The sequence below is a fragment of the Podarcis gaigeae genome (assembly GCF_964106915.1).
Source record: "Podarcis gaigeae genome assembly, chromosome: 2".
In the NCBI taxonomy this organism is placed as follows: domain Eukaryota; kingdom Metazoa; phylum Chordata; class Lepidosauria; order Squamata; family Lacertidae; genus Podarcis; species Podarcis gaigeae.
In genome coordinates this window covers 20353531-20381050 of record NC_139679.1, presented here as the reverse complement: position 1 = coordinate 20381050, position 27520 = coordinate 20353531, and the positions used below count along the sequence as shown (strand labels likewise).

General features: G+C 41.6%; 1 protein-coding gene across 3 annotated transcripts; it reads left to right on the top strand.

Moving 5' to 3' along the window:
• The first annotated feature begins 330 nt into the window (after positions 1 to 330).
• Positions 331 to 27520, top strand: MMD (monocyte to macrophage differentiation associated). 3 transcript variants are annotated; one of them, XM_083727824.1, is made up of 7 exons: positions 331 to 803; positions 14556 to 14637; positions 17819 to 17979; positions 19567 to 19641; positions 20717 to 20818; positions 22042 to 22111; positions 24682 to 27520. In XM_083727824.1, the coding sequence occupies exons 2-7, from the start codon at positions 14560 to 14562 to the stop codon at positions 24880 to 24882; spliced, it is 687 nt and encodes a 228-aa protein (XP_083583950.1). In that variant the 5' UTR covers positions 331 to 803; positions 14556 to 14559; the 3' UTR covers positions 24883 to 27520. The 3 variants fall into 3 exon arrangements, with proteins under 3 accessions (XP_083583950.1, XP_083583948.1, XP_083583949.1); XM_083727822.1 differs by having other exon boundaries at positions 334 to 629; XM_083727823.1 differs by lacking the exon at positions 331 to 803 and adding an exon at positions 6262 to 6658.

The window sequence follows — 27520 nt, the reverse complement described above, 5'->3', positions numbered from 1 at the left end:
AAAGCACATTTAGAGTACATCTCTCCCCAAATCCTGGGAACTGTAGCTTGTTAAGCGTGCTGGGAATTGTAGCTCTGTGAGAGGCAAACGACAGTTTCCAAGATTCTTGGGGGCAGAGTGCTTTAAATGTATGGCTTGTACACAGCCTAATACTTAAAGCAATTCCACTGGCTTCACCTGAAAGAAACAACACATTTGTGTGCTTCATTTTGGCAGGTATTTGGGCTTCACACCATTTGGTTGGGGGGGGAAAGGCCAACCTTTGCTCTCTAGGTCATTCTCCATCATACTTTGTAAACAAAAGCTCTGTTCTGAAATTCTGCAAGACTACTACTTGTCCAAACAGTCGCATGAGTAAGACTTGCTAATCTCTTACTCCATACCCATGTGGTGGGCGGACTAGTTTTTAAGTATGCCAATCCCAACTTTTTTTTTTCCATTCTCACTCTTCAAGAAGACTGAACAAACGAAATCAACATACACCAGGAGGAAGCCAGGATTCCTGCCTGATTACTCTTCTGTTACTTAGGAGGACTTTGGTGTTAAAGAATGTCCAACAGCTCATGGGACAAAAAAGGGAAATCTTTGACCAACAAGGATTCATTTGAGACTACTAAAAACCCAGAAAAGTGAGTATTCTCTGGGGAACAAGTCAGAACTAGCAGGTAACATCTGCCTCTGAACGTAGCAGCAGCAGTTCCATGCTGCGCTCACTGAAACTAGCACTCAACATCTGCTACATCAAAAGTTGACTGATCTTGCTTCCATTCTCCACCCCTATCCCAATGTTTGCTCTGAGACTTGTAAGTTTCTTATGCATAATCTTATGTCTGACTGATTTCAGCTGAGCCGTGTTTCGGTTGAGCCATGGAATGTGTGTGGTCATTATGACAGCACCATGGCATGAATTTACAGATCTATATTGTTATCAAATGGTTCTGTGCAGGGACTTACTCACTGCTAGTACTAACCTTTAGACTTACCATGTAGTGTTGGCTCACAACACTGGAAGCTTTCGAGTATGTCCTTTTTCGTCTTGGTTGAGGTTCCTGTCATTTGGCTTGAGCAATCTGTGGTATGAAGGATTTGATTTGGTTATAAAATGAAGATCAAAAAGGCAGCTGTTCGAAGAACTGCAAGCACCTTGTTTCTGACCTGTCACTCTGCTAGGTTTCTGTCTCTCAAAATGAACAATATGCACATATAATTCAAAGTGACTGTGATATGCATGAGGGTAGGGGGCTGCTGCAGAGGAAACCTTTGTATATCAGAGATTAAAATGACAACACTGGAGTCTTCTAAGAAAATAATCTGTGCTTGTTAAATTCACCCTGGTGAGTTGCTGCTGGAACAGATATTGGCAATGATGAGAAGTTGCATTTTGTAATTTGAGTCTCTACCAGGAATGATGCAAGTTTAGTTTTTAATGGCAGCTCCCTAAATTTACTAAATAGCCTTCAGAAGGCACCACCTATGATTATATATACACTATGTTACCACGCTATTCAGGAGGAAAATGGCAATCCAACGGGTATTCAGATTGTGCTTTTTGATTTTTGGTGTAATCCAAATATTTAAATACCTAGAAAAGAAATAGTAAAGCCAGGAAGAGATAGTATGGGTTATATTCAACAGACAATTCAAACTGGCATTTCTTGCATTTAAAGCTTCCCATTTACAGCATCTACTATAACCTCCCCTTAGAAGGAAAAGCCTGGAACATAATAGCAGCAGCCGGAGATTAGAAGAGATTGCCATAAACACATTCAAGAGTTATTTATATATTGTAATTTTTGAAGATATTTTGTTGTAAGCCGCTGATATAAATATAGGTTAGATATAATGAACAACCCATTGATTTCTATGATACTACTTTGAGTATGACTTCATTGTTTGTTTGTTATGGGTTGACTCCAGAGTTTGACCCTTTATGTCCCTGAAGCAGAAAAGTAGTGGGGATGACATGCTAGTACTTGACCCATACCAGTGACGAGGCTGTTCTATGCTTTATTTGGCAGCAGGCCCACTGGATGGTAGGTAGAACCCAGGTTACAGCCAAAAGTGGCATATCTATACCCTGTCCCCCAAAGATCTGGTCCAACTTTCTGCACAATGTGACATCAATGTGACATCATGCTGTAAGTTTCCTTGCCCCTGCTAGTGGGAGCCAGTGAAATGGAATAGGGCAGACTTCCTCAACCTCTGCCCTCTAGATGTTTTTGGCCTACAACTCCCATGATCCCTAGCTAGCAGGACCAGTGGTCAGGGATGATGGGAATTGTAGTCTCAAAACATCTGGAGGGCCGAGTTTGAGGAAGCCTGGAATAGGGTCTGCGTGAACCCCACAATTTAATGGGATCTCATTACACAGGGAATTTCTTTTCTTTTTTCGTTAGGTGAACAAGAACTAGGCGCAGGTATAGCTATCCCCCTGGTGTCTAATTCTACCCTGAGAAAGGGATCTGCAGCCAATCCTGCCTCACTTACACATGTCCATGATTTGTGTTTCCCAAACACATTTGTCTCATTTGTACTATATTTTTAGATGCGCACTTAAAGCTTAGGCGTGTACCTAAAAATGTAATGTTTGAATCAGTTTGCACTGCTTCAGTGACTGGCACAGCATTACTCCTTTGCAAGTCTCACATCCATAGGATCAAGCTGTCAGTCCGAGTCAAAATAATGGGACAATGTGAAAAGCAGCTTTGGGAATGTGGCGCAAGCTGGCTTGAATGCATCTAAGTGTTTTTTAAACTGCAGACTTAAAGGATGTTATTCTGATCTATAATTTTTGGGTGCTTGGCAACAATGCAGGTTGACAACAATCATTCATGATACTTTCCTCATCAATCATTTCCCTCTTTGCTATCATTTTGCTATTGCTAGCCTTTTTCAAAGTAATTCCTTTTTGTTCTTGCATTCTTCTTCCCCATAACACCTCTTTGATAACAAAACTTCCCCCCAGCTTTGTTACTTCTTTATGTCCAGCTGCAGTTGATGTGCTTTGAATACGGCCTTTGTTTTTAAGCCTCAGTTACACACAAAGGGCCAAGTGGGGGAGGTGCTGTCTTTCCGCTGTAATTTGAAGGAAATTCAGTTTGCTTGCCAGCCTGGTAATTCTTTTTCTTTAAAAGGACACTTCTGCTTGGTTTCAACTGCAAGGCTATGTACTTCGTAGGACAAAGTGAACTGTATTTAGCTGCGCCTCACATGGAAAAGAAATTATGAGCTTTAAGAGGAAAAGAGAAATAAATGTGTTTCGAAACAATAGTAGTGACGCATAAAACATCATTAGAAGTTGCTACTTTGGCTAACAATCGCAGAGCAGCTCCCTCACTACTGAATGTTTAAATGACTCAGCTAAGAGGGCAGTGTTTGATTCCATGAGTCTTTCAGACATAATGGAAACCGTGAAGGATGCCTGTTATATGATAAAGGTAAAGGTAAAGCGACCCCTGACAATTAAGTCCAGTCACGAAAGACTCTGGGGTTGTGGCGCTCATCTCGCTTTACAGGCTGAGGGAGCAGGCATTTGTCCACTTCCGCAGACAGTTTTTCCAGGTCATGTGGCCAGCATGACTAAGCCACTTCTGGCGAAACCAGAGAAGCACACCGAAACGCCATTTACCTTCCCGCCAGAGCGGTACCTATTTATCTACTTGCACTGCGTGCTTTTGAACTGCTAAGTTGGCAGGAGCTGGGACCGAACAACGGGAGCTCACCCGGTTGTGCGGATTCGAACCGCTGACCTTCTCATCGGCAAGCCTAAGAGGCTCAGTGTTTAGACCACAGCACCACCCACGTCCCAGTTATATGATAAAGATCCATGCAACTGGGTTCTCATGCTGTTAGTTCTTTCAAACATTCTTCCGTTTGCAAATCAGTGACTCTCATGCAACTGGAAGAACATCTATTAGTATTTGGCTGGTGGTAGGGACCACAGCTTCTGCAGCACCTGACCTGCCAGTTGACAAGCATCCTAAACTCCTACCTCTTTCTCCCTCACTGCTTGCAATTCTAGGCTGCGATTCTGCAACCTCTTCTTCAGCAGAGGCTCAAAAGAATTTCTATGGTCAGTTTACCAACACACCTATTTCACAAGTCGGAACAGCTCAGCCATTGCAAATTGTTACAGAGAGGCAGAGAAAGGCGTTCAGCAATGCATAATGCTGTGGGTGTCTAAGTGTGAATCCTGACCGAAAAGAGGTAAGCCCAGGCCGGCGACTCATGCAGAGACGCAATACTGAAGTCAGTTTATGGTCCTGCTTCATCTCCAACTCAAACAACCCAATAGCATGCCAAAACCACTGGCTCCCAGCAGAGGTTGAAGGTCCAGAGCAGTGACTCATGAAGAGAAGCACAGGGCAGCCTCTTCTGTGGAGAAGCGCAAGTGTCTTGCATCACACTGTTCTCTTTTTCTTCACGCACCCAATGTGAGAATTACAAGCGGAGCATCTCTCTTGAGGGAGATGCGCTGAGCGGGGCGAGAACAGGATTGGCACAGAAAGGCCCTCGAGAAACACCTCTTTTGGACTCAATAGTTCTTTCTTTTGGGGGCTCTTTAGAGGTGCTTCTTTGTGTTTGGGTCAACAAGACTGGAGGTGGCCTTCAAGAACCGACCCCATTTTCAACCATGGAAGGTCAGAACAGAACAGCTCCTTCCAAGAAGACCCTCTATTCCAGAGCCAGTCCCTGATTTAGAGAAGCCGTCCCGTTTCTGACTTTGATCCTGGAATGTCCCGCTTTTCCCTAGGATGTCCCTATTTTCATTGGAGAAATGTTGGAGGGGATAGCAGTTATCCGGCCCCCGAACCAAGGAGATAAGTAACTATACAGCCTTTAGAAGACACAGGAAAGCAGGCCTGTATAGGGAAATTGTTTAATGTTTATTATGTTGGAAGCCGCTCAGAGTGGCTGGGGCAACCCAGTCAGATGGGCAGGTTAAAAAGAAGAAGAAGAAGAAGAAGAAGAAGAAGAAGAAGAAGAAGAAGAAGAAGAAGAAGAAGGAGGAGGAGGAGGAGGAGGAGGGGGGTGCCAAACTGGGTCTTTGACTCAGGTGAAACAAAGCCTGTTTTCCATTATTATTATTATTGAATAAGATGTCCCTGTTTTCATGAGAAGGGAACGCAACAAGCCCCCTAGGGGGGTTCCTACACGTCCCAAATTTTCTGGACACATCCAGGATTTAACTGGCTTCTGGGGAACTTTTGGAAAATGGGCAACAGTGTCTGGGATGTTGAGGTCCCTGTGGAGATGGCAATATTGAGTCAGTGGCTCGTGTCCTTCTGGCTTGCACTCTATTTATAAAGATTTGAGGAGTGAGGTTTTTACCCCTTTATTATTGTCCACGCTGGGGGTGCCCAACCATTACTAGTGTCCTTTCTTTTAGCAGATCAAGATGATTAGGTGACAGCAAAAACTGCAAGGTTTTTTAATGGGGGGCGATGAGAATAAGATCTATATTTGATTATGGTTGTAAACCAAAATGTATTTTCTATTGTTATGTTTTAAACATCTATCTTCAGTACATTTTTATTTTATCCCTATGGCTAGTGGCTGATGCAAATAAAGATTCTTCTGATTATACCCTGGTACTGGTTTGAATTAACTAAATACTGCTTTTTGTTTGATAGTTTGTTTTGCTAATTTTTCGGTTTTATCATCATGCATTTTTTTCTTCCCTCTTTTTATTTCTTTTATATATTATTTTATATAATACACATTTATTCTAGATGCTTGACAACTGTAATAACTACGTAAGATTAGTTTGTGGGTTTTTTGTTTTCTTTTTTGGATGTAATGTTTGTTTAATAAAAGTTTTTTTTAAAAAGATTCTTCTGATTCTGTTGTTGAGGTCGATTGCCTTAAAAAGAAGAAGAAGCTGAACGACTTTAGAGTTTCCTTTAAAAAGAGAGAAAGAGCTCAACAAGTTTGGAGTCCTGAGTTTTATTTCTAGAAAAATGGATGAAAATAAACTCAGGGAGCCAGAGGACTCCTCCTTCCCTTTCTGAGGAGGATTCCCCTTAGAGAGGAGAAGCAGCCGCTGCCCTGACTCATCCTCGCCCCCGCTTCTAAACCGCGTTCAAATCGAACCACCCTCCTTTTTACCTCACCGCCCGCCGCCTCCCTTTTCCCGCCCACCCCGCGCGCGCTCCCCGCCAACCGCCCATTGTTCTCCCGCCGCTACCCTCCCTCTCCCTCTCCCCTCCCACCCCTTCTTCCTTCCCAACCAATCGGCGTCTCCGGCGGTCGGGCGTGGGCGGGGCTTCCCGATACGGCCTCAGCACCCGACCCGACCTGACAACCGGCGCGCGCGGAGGGGGCGGGTCCGAGCCGAGGGCAGGAGCGCGCGGCGCGAGAGCCGACGGCGCCGCTTTAAAAAGCGGGAGCCCCGCCACCGGCCGGCTGCTTCTCTCGACTCCGCGCGCGACCCCAAGGCAACGGCAGCAGCAGCAGCAGCCCCGGGCCTGGCTTCGCCTCGCCTCGCCTCCTCCAGCTACCTCCGCTCGGGGCTGGCAAGCCAATGAGGGCCCGGACTCCGGCCCTCGCCGCCTCAGGAGCCGCCGGGAGTCCCCCGTGCCGACCCCCAGCTCGCCTGGCTCGACGTGAGGCGGCTGCGCTGGACCCCCATGCGGCGCCTCCAGGAGAAATTCAGGAGGTGAGGCGCGCGCGCGCGCGCGCCTGGGCGTATGTGTGCGAGCGACAGATTTCATTTCTTGGGATATACAGTATTCAGGGTTCTCTTCCCGGGATGATATTTTTCTCCGCTTAGGGACGAGGCGGATTCTTCTAGTGGATTTCCCTCCGAAGCCTTTGATCTCGCCCGGGGAAGCTCCGCCCACTCTTGGGGATCCCCTCCCCCCCCTGCGATCGTCTCCTCCCGTTTGCACGGGCATCCAGATCACTTAATGCAGACATGATATCCGCTCCCCCCCCCCCACTTTTAACATGGGGTGTTAAACCCACATTCCTTGTCTCTAGTCGCAGCCTTTCTCAACCTGTGGGTCCCCAGATGTTGTTGAACTACAACTTCCATCACCTCTAGCTAGCAAGGCCAGAGCTCAGGGATGATGGGAGTTGTAGTCCAACAACATCTGGGGACCCACAGGTGTGCCAGGCATGACCAAACCTGGCCCTCCAGATGTTTCGGGATGAAAACTCCCATGCCTAGCTAACAGGACCAGTGGTCAGGGATGATGGGAATTGTAGTCCCAAAACATCTGGAGGGCCAAGTTTGGCCATTCCTGCAAGTCTAGTCTATTGAACCCTCTTCTCCTACACCCACACCGTAGTTTCTTACGTTTTCTGCGAATGCATTTGGGGAGGCTGCCCTGGTGCTTTTGCAGAACCCCAAGATGCTGCCGCCTAGGTTAGTTTATCCCTTGGCAAGGGTACAAACTTGAATAAAATATTGGGGCTGGGGAGGAAGGGGTAGGTAAGCATCACATAATTGCATGATACACCATTTGAATGGCAATGCGCAATGGCAACTTTTTGGGGGGCGTCCCCCCTCAAATATTTTATGGGGGGCAAAAGGACCTTGGCATCTAGAAGTTGGCTCCTATGTCCCTTAGCCTGTTGTGATACTATCACAGATCTTAATTCCACACAGGGTAGACCTTGCCTAAACAAAGCAAAGTGTGATTGTGTGGGTCATGGAGAGATTACGACAACAGAATTGAGTGGTGGTAAATATTATGAATGAGTTAAAACTGAGGGAGTGCTGTGAATGAAGTAAAGTGTGTATGTGGCACCAGGGAAGGTGCTGGAAGTAGTTTCCTTTGGTTGATGTAAAGTAAAAGGGTGTAGCATGCAATCCTTTGTTTCCTGTTTATTTGACTTGTTTGCTTGGACACTCATGAGGGCCTTGGCTTAAGAAATCAGTAGGAATTTCCGTAGTTGATACGGATTTGATATTTCTTGTCTTGGAAAGTGCTTTGGTCTCCATCTATAAAACATTCTCATAACAGTGTTTGTGCAAAAGAGCAGCTGAATAGGACTAAGTACAAACAGGTTTGGGAATACGTGTGCTGGGTGAAAATCAATAGTGAGAGAGAGCAGTGGAATTGGATAATTCAAATAGGACTTCTCCAAGATGGTGTGGAAAGGGAAAATGAGCTGCTTTTCAGCTAAATTTTCCTTAAGAGAGATCTTATTGTAGTTTATAATGTAGTGAATTTTCTGCATCATTTTGCATCTCCTACATGTTCCTGTTGTACCTTCATTGATGGGGTACAGATCCTTTTAACTCTCCCAGGGCTCTTCCCCATATTGCACTGTTCAGAAAGTCACACTTAAAATCACATTCTTAAAGTGGGAATGCTCTGGCAAAATTCTTTTATTTTCTAGAGGGGGAAAAACATCTCACATATTTACTTGCAAAAGCCAGTGGAATTTGTGCATTCCTGTACTGTAGTAACATGCATTGTTCTTGTATGAGCAAAGCAGGAAGGTTGTTTTCGTGCATCTGACCAGAAAGAAGTCACCTCCAAGATTAATCCCTTGAAGCAACAACACATTTACCCCAGATATAACACTTGCCTTGACCCTATTGGGTCATATTCAACTAATGTTTGCTCAGAGTAGTCTTATAGTACTGTACCTCCTTTACTGCCATTCTTCCTGAGAATGTTAGCACTGATCTCAGGGAGGCAAGTGTTCCTGGCTCAAGGCTGGGTATGAAAGGCATCTGAAATTCAACCCCCTGCACTAATTTCATGCTCTCGCTTCTCTCCAATTCTTCCCATGATTCTGTATTTTCCTGTTCATCTGTGGTTTTCATGACACCTCCTACCGCTTTACCATAAGGGTAAAGCAAACAGAGTTAAGATAAACTTTTTGAGAATAAGAGCTGGGCTTCTGGGATTTTCAGAGAATGTGGGTATCCAGTACTGCACATTGCTGTTGTTTACTGAGCTCTTAAAACTTTATATGCAAGTGGAAGTCTTGTTTGCACAATTTTCTCTCTTCAAAAGGTGGGTAGGCATCTGATGACTGAGAGAAGAGGTGAGTACAGTATACTGTTCTGCTTTTAGAAAGGAAATAGATCACAGTGAAAGATGAGGCTTTTCCATCTTCTGGAAGTGGGTGAAAGTTCATATATCCGGTGTTTGTCATACTCATGTTGGTTGAACTAAGCTTCTCCTTCACGTATGGCTGTTAGAGAGGATTTTCAGCATTTTTCTCCTCTCTCTTTTGAGTGATTGACTGTAGTGAGACAGGATTCATCTGTTTGTTTTGGCTATGTTACAGTCTAGAACTGGGAAAGAGGGGCAGCAAAGAATGTAAAAACAATTTGGAAATCATTAAAAAGGGGCAGAAATAGATTCTTGCTCAAATTAGGTCATTTCTGTCCAGCAATGTGTTGGTTCATAAATGGAATTAAGATGTCAGTAGGAATGTTTGTATTGCATAAAGAGGCTAATATCTGGAATTTAGATGTTTATGATATTTATCCTTTCCATTTGTACAGTATTGCTACTTCATTGCTTGCAAAATACATCTATTTATTTTTTAAAAGGAAAGGAATAATAGAAGCATGGGGGAAGGAGGGAGGTGTAGTTTACTGATTGAGCCAGTTTTGTACAAGGTTCATCCTCATATTGATAAGCTTGCCTCCATCTGTTTTACACATGAGGCATACTGAAGCAATGGCTGCCTTTTTCCTCTTGGTTTCCTAGCTTTTCATTCTTTCTTTGAACAGACCTTTCCTCTTTACTTGTATGACCCTGGAACTGTTGACTATGGTCAAATTTGGGCTCGGGTAAAGAGGTATAGCAGTGTTATATTTTATCTATTTCATTTCACTTTGATACATCCTCTGAGTTGTAGCCAACTAAATTCTACTCAAAAGTAGATTCATTGAAATAAATGGAGTTAAGTTAGTTATTCCCATTGAATTCAATGGGTCTACTCTCATGTATGGTTAACATTGAATTTGACTCTTTGTCAGAATGTTTTTGGCTAAAGCCAGAATCACCTTTCAGGTACAGGCAACAACCATTTTGCATGGGGGTTATTTTCCTGACCCCCACACATGTTGGTGGAGCATGCATAAGTCTGCTTTGCCACCGCCTCGCCCCTTTTCCAGACACTTCTGGGTTGCACTGATGTGTGTGTTTGTGTGGTTGCGCACATATTGGACAAGCATAAAATGGTCATTGCCTGTATATACGTTCCAGCATCCAAATTCTTGGGGCCAATATAAATTTTCTTTGTACCAGCCTTGGAGAAAACTAAGTGGTTCTTAAGTGTCGTTGGCTGTGGTACTTGCTAGAAGCTTTTACCAACACAACTAGCACACTCTAGCCATAATGCCTCAAAAAGCTCATAACACAACTTGGGCACCAAGTTATAACAATATGAGCTTTCCAATCTGTTTCAGTTATCCTTACAGCTGGACACAAGGGCAACTGAGATTCGTACTTTGAATTGCAGGCAGAACTGCTTTCAGAAGTTAACTAATCTAACCTCTGAACATTGACCTAAAAAAAATAAAAAATACTATATTTTTATCTAGTAATTGTTGCCCCTTTTATAGATAGGCAGGCACTAATCCATATGAGTTTATAGGTTTAAAGACATGTTTGAATCTGTAAGGAGAGAGATGCAAAGTTGTGCCTTCTGGCAGAGGGATGTTGCCAGGCTGCAATATTGAGTTATTCAGTCTGCACAGCCAAAGACGTCTTTGAGCAGCTGTACCTTTGTGTCAGGCAGCAAAAATCTTGGTGGTGGTGTGGCAATGGATAAAACACTGCAATTTTTCCAATGTTTTGACCCTCACAAAGAATGTTAATCACAATGGAGGGAAATGGAAGATATTTAGCTTAGAGTGGGGAATATTTTTCTACCTGAGGGCCACATTCGCCAGTGCTGGGTGCGGCCAGGTGCACAAGTGAACAAAGTAGTGAATGCAAATTTGCCATTGCACAGTCGGCTTGTTTTCTACGCACACTTGCATAGCCTGTTGTATCCCCCATCCAAGCAAGGAAGAGGCGTTGCCTGAGTTAGGCAAGAGCACTCAAGGAGAGGGTGAAGCATAGGGTGTGTGTCTGGGGCAGGGGTGTGGCCTGGGTGTGGTGTGGTCTTGAGAGGCACTTCAAAGTCGGGAGTAAGGCTGATCACTTGTCACACTTTCCATGGTAAGAGTGGCATTGACAGAACTGTAGAAGCCTGAGCATGTGTAATTTAATACCTGTATCTGGAGCCATATTTGCAGAATGAAAACCCCTAAATCGGGATTTTCTCCAGATTGACAATTGCCCAGATTTATCACTAAAGAGAAGGTTTTCCAGGGCAAAAACCTCTTAGACCTGTGCACGGGACAAGTTCAAGTCTGAATGAGCCCTCTATATCCTCAGATGAGGCTTTTGGCAGCTGGGTGTAGCCTGGAGAATAAATTCTTGATATATAAGATCCTGTGTATTTAGGCCATCAGATTCTTTTTCCCCCCTCATCAGCTTTCCAAATTAAGAAACAGCAGGCTAAATGTATAGCACAGTTGATATTGCCCTCACAACCTGAGGCTGTTACAAAAAGCAATTTAGCAAAACCATATCTTCCCCTTCCTTCCAAGGCTATTTAAAAATTGACTCCTTTCTTTTTAGCATGGACACTGAGCAATGTGTTATATAAACTCCTGTAAGTGACTTTACTGGCGCAGCATAAAAGAACTTGTATGAATACCCATTTCCCCATCTCTTTTGTGTGTTACTTCTAGATTTTATTTTATTTTGTGTCTTTCTTAGATGGTGAGCCTGTGAGCAGAGACTGTCTTTCAAAAAATAAAGTGTGTATAGCTCTGCAAAACAAACTATTGTTATGAGTGGAAACAGGATATTGTCTGTCCCCACAAAGTTCAAAGAGTTTCTTTAAACAAATTATTTGTTAAGGCTGCAGTCCTAAACACATTAGCTAGGGAGCAGGCCCTACTGAATGCAGTGGGACTTAAAGCACAGTCCTATACATGTTTCTTTGGAGATAAGATGATAGGTTTTTAATAATTGTTGGTGTTTGCAGCCATATGAGTTTTGTTGCCAAACTGCTAGATTGATTCTGTGGTCCTCTGCTGATATAGCTGCAGATTTCAGATGGACTAAAACAGTCTGGTGTGTATTATCTACACTGTGACAATATAATTTTTGAAAGCAAACAATTTTAGTGCAAACAGCTATCCATTTACTACTTTAAAATCATCACTTCAGTAATGCAGTTTCTAGCATGAAATTTACCAAGTGGCACTGGCACTATAGATGTTTATATAGATTAGCACAAAATTTTATGCATGTTTTGGGAGTAAATAAAAATATATAGACTTTGGCTCACTAGTATATGCAACTAGTATGTATTATGAAGCTTGTAATTATTTGGTCACCCAGTAAGGTAGGAAAATAGTATTTTCATATTGTACAGGCGGGGCACTGAGAAACAGAAACAAGATAACCTAGAAACAATAGAGAGATCTGCATAAAATTTTATATTCAGATGCAAAGTTATTCCTGTTCATAGCAAATGGTATTTGCATAGCCACAGTAGGACAGGCAGCAGTACTGAAGAGTATAGTTAGAAACATTCATACTATTTCAGTCTACAAACCTTCTAGATGAGCCTCAGTGTAATTTGGTTAAGCTAGATGTACTTCCCAGTAGTCCAAGCAAAGTTAGGCTTTGGGGTTTAACTAGTCTGTTTGCTTATTTGCAATGGAATAATTCCGTGGAATGGAATGGGTTGCATACATCCAAAACACAGTTGGATATTTCAGTTTCAAATCTCAACCCTTGTACGGGTTTTGAAGGACACCATATTGAATGTTCAATGTGGCAACTCCCTTGAAGATTGAGACATCAGGGAAGCTGGTGTGCGTATCAGGACAGCTCTCTACATTTTGTGTACAAACCATAGTTTTATCCTATGTCTATTTTTGAAAGGGACCATGAATAAAACAAAATAGATTGTAAGCTCATGACGTAATATATGCACTGGTGAGTGAGATATTAGAATTAAAGTTGGTGTGTATTTTCAGGAGATAGTTATAAATTACATGTTAACGTATGAACTTGCCCCCTACCCCCATTTTGAAAAAAGGGTCCAGGAGCAAGTGAGATCTCTTAAACACTGCACTTAACTACTGTTGCTGTGGTGTAATCTTACCAGACTACTCCAGTTTGTCGTCGTCGTCTTCTTCTTCTTCTTCTTCTTCTTCTTCTTCTTCTTCTTCTTTTAAAATTTATATCCCACCCATCTGGCTGGGTTTTCCCAGCCATTCTGAGCGGCTTACAACATACATAAAAATGCAACAAAATCTCCAGCAGTAAAAAACCAAATAACCTATAAAAGCAACAAACCAACAAACCAATAAATCAATAGAAACTAATAATAACAGTAACAACAACAATAATAAACAGTTTACAGTTATGCTCAAATTAAAATATCTGCCAACCCCAACTAATCATTTAATCAACCCAATAAAAACAAAACAGAGGAACCAAAATTAGAACCGTTTAAAACATTTTAGCTAGTTGCCCCAACCTAAGAGTTGTTCCAGCAATGTCCCTCCGGCCTCCCAGGAGCCCTTTAGCTATTCAGGGTGAGTCTGGACCCTACCCCCTAGGCCAGGTGGAAACAGGCCTTGCAACGGGAAGCAGGTCTTTCTTCCAGCCCTCACGGTGGCAGCAGAAGTCATAAAACCAGACGGAGCAAAAGCAGTGTTGCAGCATTTGTTTGATAAATACTTCAGAGTTGTGCAATTTTTTAAAAAAGGAAAGTTACTGGTATGAGAGCTTCAATGTATCCTGATCATCGTGGTGTTGTAAGTGCCACACATAATTTCTTAATTTTATCATTTGGGGTGTTACTTGTTAAAGTATCCTTATTGGGTTCATAAAAACAGAATGGCCTGCTTAGTAGTTTCAAAAGTGTCTGTAAGCTTCCAGCATTTGCTGAAAGTCAGTTGACAATTGGACAATAGTATGCTGATAATAAAGGATCCTGGTAACTGTAAAAGCTTGTGTTGGTGGTGTGATACCAAGACAACAGATGAAACCAGTTTCTCATATGCTTTGTGGAAACAAAGACAAAGTATCTGCAACTGCATTTAGTCATTGTTCTCTTTCATCCCTTCCATTTTTGTAAACCCAAATAAGTCCATGGTGGTATATGAATAAATAAAAAACTTGTGGCAGTCCGTTGAAGTCCTAGGGCTTACAAAAACTTTTTTTTAAAAAAAAAAAGATGCCTGTGGTTGGAGGATGTGATGTGTATGTTGAGATTTTTATTTTATTCGTAATTCACGTAGGCAGCTAATTGAGAAGTAGGTCCCTTGACGTCAAAATCTGACTTACTTTTCTTGTCACGAGTAAAGAAAATACTGCTGCTTTTTGTACTGTAGGGAAAAGTGTGGAACACAGTGCTTCCAAATGATGCATTACATTTCTTCACCTCCCAATTAACCTTGGTCTAGGTCACAAACTGCTATTGCTGAGCTTTCTGAGCTTGTTCCTCTACATCCTTTTAAATTAACGGTTTGCATCAGCGGTATGCTTTGCTTGTCTCAACAGATTCATGAACCACCCAGCTCCAGCAAATAGCCGTTACAAACCTACCTGCTATGAGCATGCTGCTAACTGTTACACTCATGCGGTAAGTAAATTGATCTATTGGCAGCACAATCAAAAGTAATTCTAATTCCCATCTGTGTAAGATTTTGTTTTATTCATAGTTTGAATACAGGCTGGTACTGCTGAATTGTCGTTAATACAGTTGAGACTGCTGCAATAAGTAAATGTTCTGGTACAACAGCAGAGTCCACATATTCCATTGATTGCTCATTCATTCATTCATTCATTCGCTCATACATAACACATACAATCTTTTTCCATTCTGCTCCATGTTTAGGAATCAACAGTTCGCTAAAGCCTCACGAGGATCTACTTTCCCTAAACTAATAATTGCTTAAAGATTTTTCTCCCACTTTGGAGGATCTAGAGAGATTTATTTCAAAAATGTTTTGGCACTCTTTTTAAAAAATAAGACAGCAGTGGCATTTTAAATTGAAGCATATGTTCCATCTCAAAGTGGCTTCTAAGGCTGCCTAAAGTATTATCCCACAAACAAAATATTTACTAGTCTTGCAGCCCATGCATACTGTTAGTAATCCGTGGCCTAAAAAAGAAAAAGCACAAATTCTTATAAAGCTTTCTTATCCAGTCCCTAAAATGGAATTATTTATTTCTCTCCAGGCTTTCTGCTGAACAAAACTGATTAATCTTTCAAACTAGGCTGCCTTAACTGTTGTGCACAACATATTATACCAGAGTTTTTTGCTTATGTTTTGCTATTTAAAAGTTCTAGTTTGTTGGGCTTTCAGGATAAAGGTAATGATTAAATTATTGCCAGAAAGAACTTGGTCTTTTGATTGTTGTTTCTACTTTGTCTGAGTTTTATGTTTTGTTTTTTGTTTCATTTAGTAGCATTGATTCATTCTTTGCTAGCTCATGGTGAAATGTGTGGTTTATTCCTAATACAGCCTTGGTGATGTTTGTCAGTTTCCAGTGGGCCACAGACATCAGTAAAATGCAAATACAGTGGTACCTTGGTTTAAGAACAGCTCAGTTTATGAACAACTTAGATTAAGAACGCTGCAAACCCAGAAGTAGGTGTTTTGGTTTGTGAACTGTGCTTTGGAAGCAGAACATGTTCTGCTTCCTGTTGAGTGTAAATTGAGTCCCCACTGCTATGGGAAAGCATGCCTTGGTTAAAGAACGGACTTCCGGAACGGATTAAGTTCATAAACCAAGGTACCACTGTACATTTGTATGTTTAAATGTCAGGTTTCATAGAAGCACTACAGCGGAAGTCAGTCCATGTGGTTTCATAATGTGCTCCCAGTGTTCACTCTCACAGGAAGTGGGGCTGCTCTGAACCAGCTGATTCTTTTAAACTAGTATCAAGCAGATAATATTTCAATAGCATAATGCATACCAGCTTTTCTTAAAATTAAAAGGCCCGGGACATTAAGAGATGAATTACTTTTACCTTGCTGTCAAATGGATCGCTTTCCTGCTATAAAGCTGATAGTTTACAACATCTGCAATGTTTGTATATTGGCATTAAGAAGGCATCTGAAATCACCTCCTGGCATCACAGTGCGCAGAAAGTTTTACCTTGGGTGTGTGCCATGGATCACTAGATACTGCAGCTCTTCCTCAGTTTTAGAGTATTTAATAAACTGTTACATTGGTGATTCAAAAAGCAAAATGATTCATTGGGCTGGAAAACCATCAAGCAGGTACATATTGGGCAAGATGTTGAAATATTTTGGAAGTCTCACTTTGTAGTTTGAAATCAATCAAACAGTTGCAACAAATCATAAAGATAGCAATAGTAATACCAGTACTTTAGACTTTCAAGTAGTCACACCTCACCGACAATATCTAGTTGTGATCCTCACAACAACCCTTTAAGGTAAGCCAATATTATTGTGCTTAATGCAGGGTGTGAGGGGCTGGATGAGACTGAGAAAGAGGCTAGGTGGTCTCAACTAGTGAGTTCACAGTAGAGGAGAAATTCAGACAAGGACTTCCTGATTTGTAGCTCAGACTTTTTAACACCGCATCCATCATTACTTTCCAAGCTCCCTCTTAAACTGAAAACTTGGTGGTATTTCTAAGGGTCATGCCTTGGTTCATAATTTTCCTTAAAAGAAATTCCTAGCTGTAATTTTAAAAAGTAGGAACAATTTACCGTATTTTTCGCTCTATAAGATGCATCAGAACATAAGATGCATCTAGTTTTTGGAGGAGGAAAACAAGAGGGGGAAAAAATTCTGAATCCCAGAAGCCAGAACAGCAAGAGGGATTGCTGCACAGTGAAAGCAATGATCCCTCTTGCTGTTGTGGCTTCTGGGATAGCTGCGCAGCCTGCATTCGCTCCATAAGACGCACACACAGTTCCCCTTACTTTTTAGGAGGGAAAAAGTGTGTCTTATAGAGGGGAAAATACAGTAAGTACCTAAGAGTGAGTAGGTTTGTCTGGAGAACTTGTAAAAATTCCAGCCTTCAGTAATAAGGCTAGAAAATACTCTTCGATTATTGAAAAGGCTTCTGATTAAAATGAAGCACAAAGGGGTAGCAGAAGAGGAACCCTGATCTCATAATAAAAATATCTTCTGTAAAATCTGCAACTTGAAAGGCCTTCCTTATCCCAGTCATGCAGTTTCTCCATTTCCACTTCCTATTTTAGTAGCTTTCATTATTTTGAAATTCGAATTGCTGCAGCTGCTGTTGACCTTGGAAGTAGCATTGAGGTTGACTTGTATAACAAGTTGTTGTTTGAGTGTTTTAAAGGGCGGGGAGTAAATCAGGACATTATTTATACATCAGTGTGTCTGCATTTGTGTTAGTCCTTCTCTAAGCACCTTGCAGTTTTTGCTTGCACAGTTAACTTTAACAAAGTGTTACTTCCAGCATATTTTAATCCTAGATACAATATACCTTCTGACATTTTGGCACAGCGTTGGGATGGGATGGGTGGGTGACACAGCAGTTCTGTGACCTTCAGCCTAAGCAAATTCTTAAAAAGTCTTACTGATGTCTCTGATGTAGAGATGTCTCTCTTTTCCATGATAAAGGCAGAAACAACAATGTCTTTTCAACTGTAACAAACCTGGGTATAATAGACAACTTATAAAAACCACTGGTTCTTTTTACTCCTCTTTGAAGCAAAGGGTAGATAGTAGGTGATTGAGGCCTAGGCATAGCAAGTAGAATGTTAAATGAGGATTGGTAGGCTAGCAAATAAACATGTTCTGTTGTTTCCCTAGTTTCTCATTGTTCCAGCCATTGTGGGTAGTGCCCTGCTCCATAGGCTCTCTGATGATCGATGGGAAAAGATAACAGCATGGATGTATGGGATTGGTCTCTGTGCGCTGTTCATCGTTTCCACAGTGTTTCATATAATTTCCTGGAAAAAGAGTCATTTAAGGTATAAATCAGGTATTCATTTGGGGTTCATTCATGCTGCCGTGCACACAACTTGCTGCTTGTAAATTAGGTTGTGATTTATCCGTGTTGCAGCTATCACTGCCGTTCTGCTCATGCAACAGACATCTGCTTGAGCAGCAGAACTTCCTCTCCCATCCCTTGCAGCCCTGCGTGCACCCTCAAAAACTACTCCAGAGAGTTAGAGCAGAGGTGAAGGCCACGCAGGGAGAAGAAAGGGAAGTCCTGTTGCAGGAATAGATTGCCACCTCTGGGCCATTGGATGTAACCCTCCTTGCCCAAAGGAGGTTGGGATGATTTACCGTAGTCACTCTGGGTAATAAGAGTTTTCCTGCTTGAGGATTCTACTGAATTTTGCGCATTATTGGTCTTAAAAATGTTACGTGTATAAAGTTTCAGAGTAGAATAGTGAAAGACACAAGATGAAAAAGATTTGTCGTTGTGCTGCTACTTTTACAGTATAGCCACAGACCACAAAACATTTATTTAAGGCATCTGTATCCAATCTGCTGCACAGGTACAGGAGAAGAAGGAAGGGATGCACTACCTTTGCTGCTTCAGCACAGGTAATGCAGCAGCAGGTAGTGCATCCCTTCCTTCCTCTCCCACACACTGTTTCTGTACTTCTTCACAAGTGTAGCTGAACGCAAACTGTATTTGCACAGGATTCCCTGACTTTCTAAGTGTCTGTCTATCTGACTTATCTATCTACATACATATCTATCATGTGATATGTTGGGATTGTGATTGGCTTCTTTAGGCTTAGGTGAACAGCAAAATACCGTATTTTCGCTCTATAGGACGCACTTTTTCCCCTTCAAAAATGAAGGGGGGAAATGTTTGTGTCCTATGGAGCGAAGACACCATAGCCCCGTGACCCTCTCCCGGCTGGAGAGGTGACGCGCGGCTATGGCAGGAGCCTCCATAGCCGCATGTCACCTCTCCAGCTAGGAGAGCGCGCGCGGGGCTAAAGAAGCCATAGCCCCGCGATCCTCTCCCAGCGTGACTATGACGCATGACTATGGCAGCAGCCTCTCCGCTGCACCTTTCCGCTGCTCCCTGACCTGCTCTTTGGGGCTGGTGGTGGGCTTCCCCCCATCAGCCCCAAAGAGCAGGTCGAAAGGAACCTGAAGCCTGGAGAGCGAGAGGGGTCGGTGCGCACCGACCCATCTCGCTCTCCAGGCTTCCAAGGTGCCTGAACGCACCTTAAACGGCACCTTGTTTTAGAGCGGGAAAACAGGGGGAAAATTCTCCCACTCTCTGTGCAGCGCTTCCTGCCGCTTCGTTGAAGGGGCGCTGGGCAGAGAGCGGAAGAATTTTTCCCCCTTGTTCTCCCCCCTCTAAAACAAGGTGCGTCCTATTGTCCGGTGTGTCCTATGGTGCGAAAAATACGGTACCTTCAGTAAAACTAAGATTTAGGGCTACCTGTTCCTGAGGAAAGGAACTCTATGGCATGCCTACCATCCTACTTTTAGATTTTTTAGAATTAATGTTTCATATTGGGGAATGTTTCTAGTAACATACCGATTTTTTAAAAGTGATCTGTTCCCTTGTTTGCCTTTCCATTTAGGACAATGGAGCACTGCTTTCATATGTGTGACAGAGTGATGATCTATATCTTCATTGCAGCATCATATGCACCATGGTAAGGATTAAAAATGTGTACTTACTGATAGGACGAAATGGTGATGACATATTATCAGTGACAGCTTCCACTTAATGGATTGGTTGACTAATTGCTCATGGCCTAATCTGCTGAGAGTTAGAAGCAGGGCAGTGCAATCCTTTTTCCATTTAATAAATAAGGGCTTTGCATTTTTGACAAAGCTGTTCTGATCCATCAAGGACAACGTGCATACATAAGGAGGCTTCTCCTTAGTCATCAACTGCATTCTTGGTAACTGCATGGAAAACGGTGTGTTGCAGATGTACAGGGGCCTGGATGTTTCATATATGACTATAGTAACTGATACTGCTTTTCAGTTCTGCTCTCCCAAAACACCAGTGATCTAAATAGGATTTATAGCATGTAGGGAGTTACTCATTTGTATTGCTTACAGTAGGAGGGCCCGGCCTTTTGGGGCCTGGGGTGCATTTGAAAATCAAAGTAATTGTTGTGGGCACCACAAATTACCCATTTCACACAAGGAAAACTGGCAATACTCAGGACCTAACCCTGCCATCATACAAACAAAAAGCCTATGACACTCCACAGCAAATAAAACTAAAAACAAAAAGCAGGCGGCAACCCCCCCCAAAAAAAATAACAACCCAGAAAACAACCCCAAAAGGGACCAAAACACCGAGAACCCGGGGTGCAGGGGAGGCACCAGTGGGATATCTGAGGGCATAATGGTTGCAATAAATTCCTTAAAGTTGTTGCAAATTGTTTTATTAGTAAATTCTTTAAAGTTGTTGTAAGCCACCTCAAGTGTCAAGAGTAAAAAATAAAAAAAATTGCTGTCAAGCTGATGGTTAAAACGAAATATTTGCTGTAAAATGTAAAAACTTCATAGGTATCATCTTTGCACACATCAGTATTTTAAATTTACTGAACTAATTTGGAAAAAAATACTTCATGAATTGAATGGTGTAGAAATGAATATCTCTGTCTGAGTAGTTTTAATCCTTTTGTTATATCTGCACGTGGAATACAAATCGTCTTTGATTTGATCTGCCGTCAGTTCTGCATTTCATTTGATCACCTTAATTTTTTTTAGGTTAAATCTTCGTGAGCTTGGACCTCTGGCCTCCCATATGCGATGGTTTATCTGGTTGATGGCTGCTGGTGGAGCCATTTATGTGTTTCTCTACCATGAGAAGTAAGACAACATTGTGATTCGTATTTGAATTGGCATTTCGTAGACTTGGAATCTGTGCAGATGTAAATATTAGTCCTGGTTTTTGGAACTGTGACCAGTTCAAGTTAAGGCCAAGGTTGTGAGCTGGAAATCCAGCATTCCCATAAGTAGAGTTAGGACATGTTTAACTGAGTTTAGCAATGATCAGGCATAATTTTGAAGCAGTATAGAAGAGAGGAAGACTGGAACCCTTATCCCCATTAGCCTGCTTCTGATTTCTGAACCATGGTTAAAACGTTGTCAACACAGAACTCTAATATGTGTACTTAACTTACGATTTTGAAAATGGGAAAAATACATAAATGGAAGGGTATCGTGACTTGTGAAGGAACATTCTACATTTGGAGTGACACCTCTTCTTTGTGTATTTATTTTATACGTGGTGTAAGAAAAATTGGAACAGATAGTCATCTTGCTTATTTTTATTTAATGAAAAACAAAACAATTTTAACATAAGTGTATTCTCTTATCTCTTTTGAGAAACACAGACTGAAAAGGCTGAATTAATAGCCAGGCAGTCTTATTACATGTTGGCACCAGGCACATCACCAGAGTGTAGAAAATTACTCCCTTTCACTTGTGAGATTTCTTTTTGATAAATAATTCAATATGAGTGGGTGAAAAGAACCTGGATTTCTATCAAAGAAATAGAAACTCTGGGTGCAATCCATCTTCTATTCCACCGAGTGGAGACAGACTGTCTGCTTCTGATATTTGATATTTATCATTTTCTAGTAAGATTAATAGGTGTAAAAATTCTAGCCACATCAACAAGAGGAAGGCAGATTCTCTTAACGTATGTCCCTGCTCCTTTTCACGTCACCCAAATTTCCTCGTCCCACCTCCCAGCTTTTTTGCTTTTGGCTGCACGAAAGATCTCTGTTTTCTCTGGAGGATATCTTTCCAATGCAGGGACACACTGGGTCGTCAAAGGATAAAGCCTTCCTTTTTGATATCTGTTGGACATTTGTTTTTCCAGATAATGGAATGCTGAACGAAAAAAAATTATTTCCATTCTGTGGAAGCCCAGTGCAGTAGAGGGTATAACAAAAGATGTGCCACTAAAATTGGCAATGTATTGCTGAGAGAGATAAATGTATGCAAGTGAAAACTGCTGTCTTTTTGAGGCGGGAATGCATGTTTCTTTTGCTTGGTTGCAGGCTTACTTTACTTTATTTTTGTAGGTATAAAATTGTGGAGCTCTTCTTCTATCTAGCAATGGGCTTTTCTCCTGCTCTAGTCGTGACCTCCATGGTAAGTATGCTTGCTAAAGAATTTTAAAATCTAACTCTTGGGAGCTATTATTAATACTTATTATAGGTTTGTTTTTAAAAAAGACTTCTGTATTCATTTAGATCTTTGCTGTGTTTCTGTTGCCTAACTTTTTCTTTTCCCCTCCATTTAAAAAAAAACTCTTAAGAACAACACTAGTAGCAGCACCCACTGTGGTGGACGTGGAGCTGCCATCCCAACCCCAGTATCTCTGCAACTTACCTGGATGGGGCCAACTAGCAGCAGCGAGGTTGGGGTCGCATTAATGCCCTGGCAGAACCAATCAGATGCAGGTTCGTTCATGCAGCCCCAACCTTGCCCCAGACCCTCCTCGGTAAGCTACAGTGACATTGGTGTAGGGAAGATAACACCATGGCTCCATCCCACCACTGCTGGCAAATGTATTCTCCAGTGAAGCAGGCACCAACTTAAGGCATCCTGTTTAACATAGCAGAATGATTATATATGGCACCATCCAAATGTCTATAGATTAACAGTGTTGACCCACATATGCAGTACAGTGGTACCTCGGGTTAAGAACTTAATCCGTTCTGAAGGTCCGTTCTTAACCTGAGGTACCACTTTAGCTAATGGGGCCTCCTGCTACCGCCACGCCGCCGCCGCACAATTTCTGTTCTCATCCTGGAGCAAAGTTCTTAACTTGAGGTACTATTTCTGGGTTAGTGGAGTCTGTAACCTGAAGTGTCTGTAACCCTAGGTACCACTGTATTGTCAGTAAAGGCAATGGAATTTGGGATATACAGTCGTACCTTGGAAGTCAAACGGAATCCATTCTGGAAGTCTGTTCGACTTCCAAAATGTCTGAAAACAAAATTGCGGCTTCTGATTGGCTGCAGTAAGCTCTGGCAGCCAATCGGAAGCCGCAGAAACCCCGTCGGACGTTCGAGTTCCAAAAGAACATTCGCAAACTAGAACAATCACTTCTGGGTTTGCGGGGTTCGGGAGCCAGAATATATGAGTTCCAGGGCGTTTGACAACCAAGGTACGACTATGCTGCTATAGCCTAGATAAACCAGCAATGCCACTCTTGTGCGCTTAGCAGATTGAAATGGTTTTTGTTTGATGGAGCAGCATGTAATGTTTTTTCATTGGCCTTTAAGCAGTATATTGATAAATTACTCTTGGTCAGATACACAAAGCGGATGCAATTAATTTCACTTTCTTATATCCATTCAATTAAACTTCCATTACATTCACGTACGGAATATTATTTGGACTAACACAGCTACCCTTTTGGAAATGGTTTCAGTTTGGCTTGGCTTATAAGCCTTGGGATAAGAAGGATGTGATTAAGAATAGATGTTGCTGGAAGTGCAGCCAAGAAGGGTAGCAAACTGGTGCAATATATATAAATTGTAGACATGAAAAAAGGTTGGAATATTCCATCCCCACCCCCAGTGTGTGGCTTCACGCCAAAGATGTTTGCATGTGAAGAGTTGCCACTTGGTCTCTTCAGCCTGAGTGAATGGTCAACCAATTGGCAGATGAGATTTGATATAACTAAATATAAAAAGGTACACACTAGAGCAATATATCCCAACTTAACATATGCACTGATATGATCTGAGTTGACGTCATTCTCCAGAAAAAGAATCTTGGTACAGTGGTAGATAGTTTAATGGTGAGAGCAACTGAGTCTATGCTGACAGGGGGAAAGGCCAATTATGTGTCAAGTGGTATTAGTAAGAAAATGAAAAGTGAAATTGCCAATATTGCAATGCCTTTCTGTACAGTTAGGATGTAGCTGCACTTTGAATACTATCTACTGCTCTAGTTACCCTATATAAAAATGGATATCCAGGTTGGAAAAGATGCATAAAGGCAAGCAACACTGTCAAAATGTTGGTACACCTTCTTTTAGAGAAAATGTTAAAGCAATAGAATCTTATTATTTTGGCATAGTGTGGGGGAAGGAAGAGAGAACAAAGACAGGGAACAACTTAATAGTCTTTATAAGCCTCAATTAATACAGTGGAGGCTGGATAAAGTGGTGCTTCTATCTCCATTGCATTACGACTTTGAGTCACCCAGCAATATTTGCAATAGATTTAGGAGAGACAAACAAAATTACTTTTCAAAGTGCAGGATTCATTTGTGGAATTTTCTACTGCTAGGTGAGATGATGGTTCCTGGATTAGATGGGTTTTAAAAGTGGGTAAGGCCAGTTCTTCTGGAATTTTTCTAAAGGCCATGATAGCTAAATGGAACCTGCATGTTCAGAGCCCGCATGCCAGCAAATACCAGTTTGCTGGTATAGCAGGATAAGCTGTTGTGTTCAAGGCCTGCTTGTAGCCTTTCCAGAAGTCTTTTGCCAGCTGCCGTGGGAACGGGATGCAGGACTACATGGCAACTCCGCCTGAAGCTGCAGGAACTGCTCTGTGCTAACACTCCTTAATAGTTTGACAGCTAATGCTTGTCTGTGTATACAGTCTCAGCAGGCGTGATATTGCAGTAGGGGGGGTCGAATGTTATGACCAGCCTTATTCTCTCACAAAGAGTGCTTAAAAAATAAAATCTTTATTAATCCACAGAACAACACCGATGGACTTCAAGAACTTGCTTGGGGAGGCTTAATTTATTGTATGGGAGTGATCTTCTTCAAGAGCGATGGGATCATTCCATTTGCCCACGCCATCTGGCATCTGTTTGTCGCCACGGCTGCTGCAGTTCATTACTACGCTATCTGGAAGTACCTTTACAAAAGTCCTGCAGAAATCATCCGTCACTTATGATATTAAATACACAAGACACGCACACCTTCGAGCTGCACTATGCCTCCGACTCAGTATTACTTGGGTAAAAAAAGAAATTCTGGGGAAGTGGGGAAAATATTGCACAGGGCAGGGGGGGCGTGGGTGGGAATGCACTGACTGATAGTTTTTCAAACACATTTACTGTGAACTAAAGTGACAAAAATGTGTCCTTGAATCGCTGTTCATATATCAAGTCCTGGGCACACAGTCCCCACAAGCATTTTTCCTGTGGAAGCCCCTTGTGGAATGAATGGGAAAAGCGCAAAATCACTGTACAAAGCCCATTCTTTTCAGCTGGGGTTTCCACAGAAACATTTCCCTTTTGTATTGCATCTGCTGTCGGTCAGCAGAAGCTGCACTCCAGCACACAAAGTTTAGTGCACTTAAGCCAATTGGGTGTAAGCATGCCTAACTTTGGTTTGTGGTTTAAAACACCATGCTGCATTATTAATAGTCCATTCTACATTAACAGGGAAAACAGTGTAAAAATGGTTGGTGGCCTGATGTTTACAAATTCTTTTTTTTTTTAAAGATGTATTTAATGGGTTTAATTTCTTCGGTTTTTAAACTGCATAAACTTTTTGAAATGACAGTTTTGAATTGGGGAAGTTGATGTAACAGCAAATACTTAATTCTTTTCTTTTTTAAAGTTGCTTTCTACCACTTTTTCACAAACAATTTAATAAAACGCAAATCATGGAGAGATAAGTTTAAGCTTCCTCCTCCCCCCACCACTTGTACTGATACGACTTTTTATATAAAAATGTTTTTTAAAAATAATTTTAAAAGTATATGCAGCTGCTGTTGTGCAGTTGCAGCTGCAGTGAAACTTTGCAAGAAAACAACTACATTCCACATACTGTCCTGACCTTATATACCTCTTCCAAAGCTTTTTATTAAAAGTGTGTGAATGATCATTATGAAGTTCAAAATTGCAAGCTCTTACCTAACAACCTGCTACCCTCCACATTTAATTTAATTATCAGATTTGGATTTATTTAAAAAAACCAAAAAAACAAATAGTGCTAACTAATACAAAAAACCCATCCCACAGTGCCATTTCTAGACATAGATGCATGTGTTTATGTGAAAGCACTCTGGAAATAATTTGCTCTTGTAATACAGGTGATTAGCAATTAGCAGTAAAAAAAAAGAAATTACTCGTAAAGCGTTGGTAATTTTGGGAGGTGCCTAAGAGACTGGTGCTTAAATAATGAGGCTTACAGAGCAGTCCATTTGCATATTAAGCTGAGAGTAAATCTCATTGTGTTCAGTGGGGCTTTCTCCCTAGCAAGTGTGTTCGGGATTGCAAGTTGAGGCAAATGACTCCCAGAGGAAGACTGTGGGAAGCAAATACCTTGCTCTTTCTCTCATTTTCTAAAAGTTATCCTATTAACAGTTGTTTATAAACTTTTGAGTATTAATAGTGGTTCATCACACACCCAAATGGCCTTTTCAGGGAGGGAAGCTTGAAGAACTAGATAGGTCTCATCGGTCAGGGACTTGGTAGCGAAACTGGGCTTTAAATGTGCTGCTGCATCTGGATCAATGAACTGTGGTAGCAATTTGATTGTAGAGCTTGTGTATTAAGTAACAAGATGTTAGAATCTCCGTTGTGATGATTGCTGTCCAGTTACTGTAGCATGTCCCACTGTATTATGAATGTCTTATATTAAGATTGAATTTATTCTTTTTTTCTAACTTGCTCTTTTTCATATCAGTGTTTTAAAAACTAAAACGGAACATGTTGCCTTTTTCAGATTTTATCTGGATATTTTGTCTGTTGGACCAGTAGATATGTACTCTGGGGATGGGGGCTTCCTCCCCAAGGTAATATGTAATTCTCTTCTAGATCTGCTGGTGCGTTGTTACATATATTAGAATTGGGTGCACTTGTATACAATTTGCAAGAAGGGGCAAATGCTCAGATTAAAGTGGGGCGTTGGAAGCTTGGCTTCCACACAGTATTAGTGGATTACTACAAAATTGTCCCACATCAGGGACACTTCCAAAATTCTTCAGGGCTCCAGGATTTGCATCTGGCTCTGGCAAAGTGGTTGTTGTGTGCCTCTCTGGTCAGTATTGTAAGGTTCCGCATCATTGCAAGAGAATGGAGAAGTTGACACAAAGATCTCATGTGGATATTGGAATCCCTGAATTGGAGTAGACCACGCATATCTTCTGAGCAGCATGCAAACGAAACAGCAAAACAGAAAATATATTTTCTGTGACAGCCCTGGAACATCTGAATGCCTCAGTTGTCTTTGTTGTCGTCTTATTTTCTTGTTTCAACTGATGTGTCTGACTTTAATATATTCACTTTTTGTGAGTTCTTGTATTCTGTCCAAGTGCAGTACTGTTGAGACCACTGAAATGTGTTCAAGCTCTGGTTTTTTGTCAGAAACTATGAAACTTGCTCCAATTAATTCCGCTATCTTCATGATGATTTCTTGTGGTCTTTTTAATGTGTTTGTTTTTACGAGTGGAAAGTGTTTTGGTTAAAAAAAAGAAGAAAAAGAACTGAACTCGCCAAAAAAAAACTTTGAATCCAGTCTAGCTCCTACAAGTTTAAATGTAACTAGATGAATGCAAATAAACATTTTGTGCAATTTGGAAA

Bases quoted from the DNA above. Each gene is read 5' to 3' on its own strand.
- MMD (XM_083727822.1), top strand. From the start codon at position 550: ATGTCCAACAGCTCATGGGACAAAAAAGGGAAATCTTTGACCAACAAG. The intron at 19,642-20,716 runs GTAAGGATTAAA...AATTTTTTTTAG, and splicing joins GCAGCATCATATGCACCATG to GTTAAATCTTCGTGAGCTTG. The intron at 20,819-22,041 runs GTAAGACAACAT...TTATTTTTGTAG, and splicing joins GTGTTTCTCTACCATGAGAA to GTATAAAATTGTGGAGCTCT.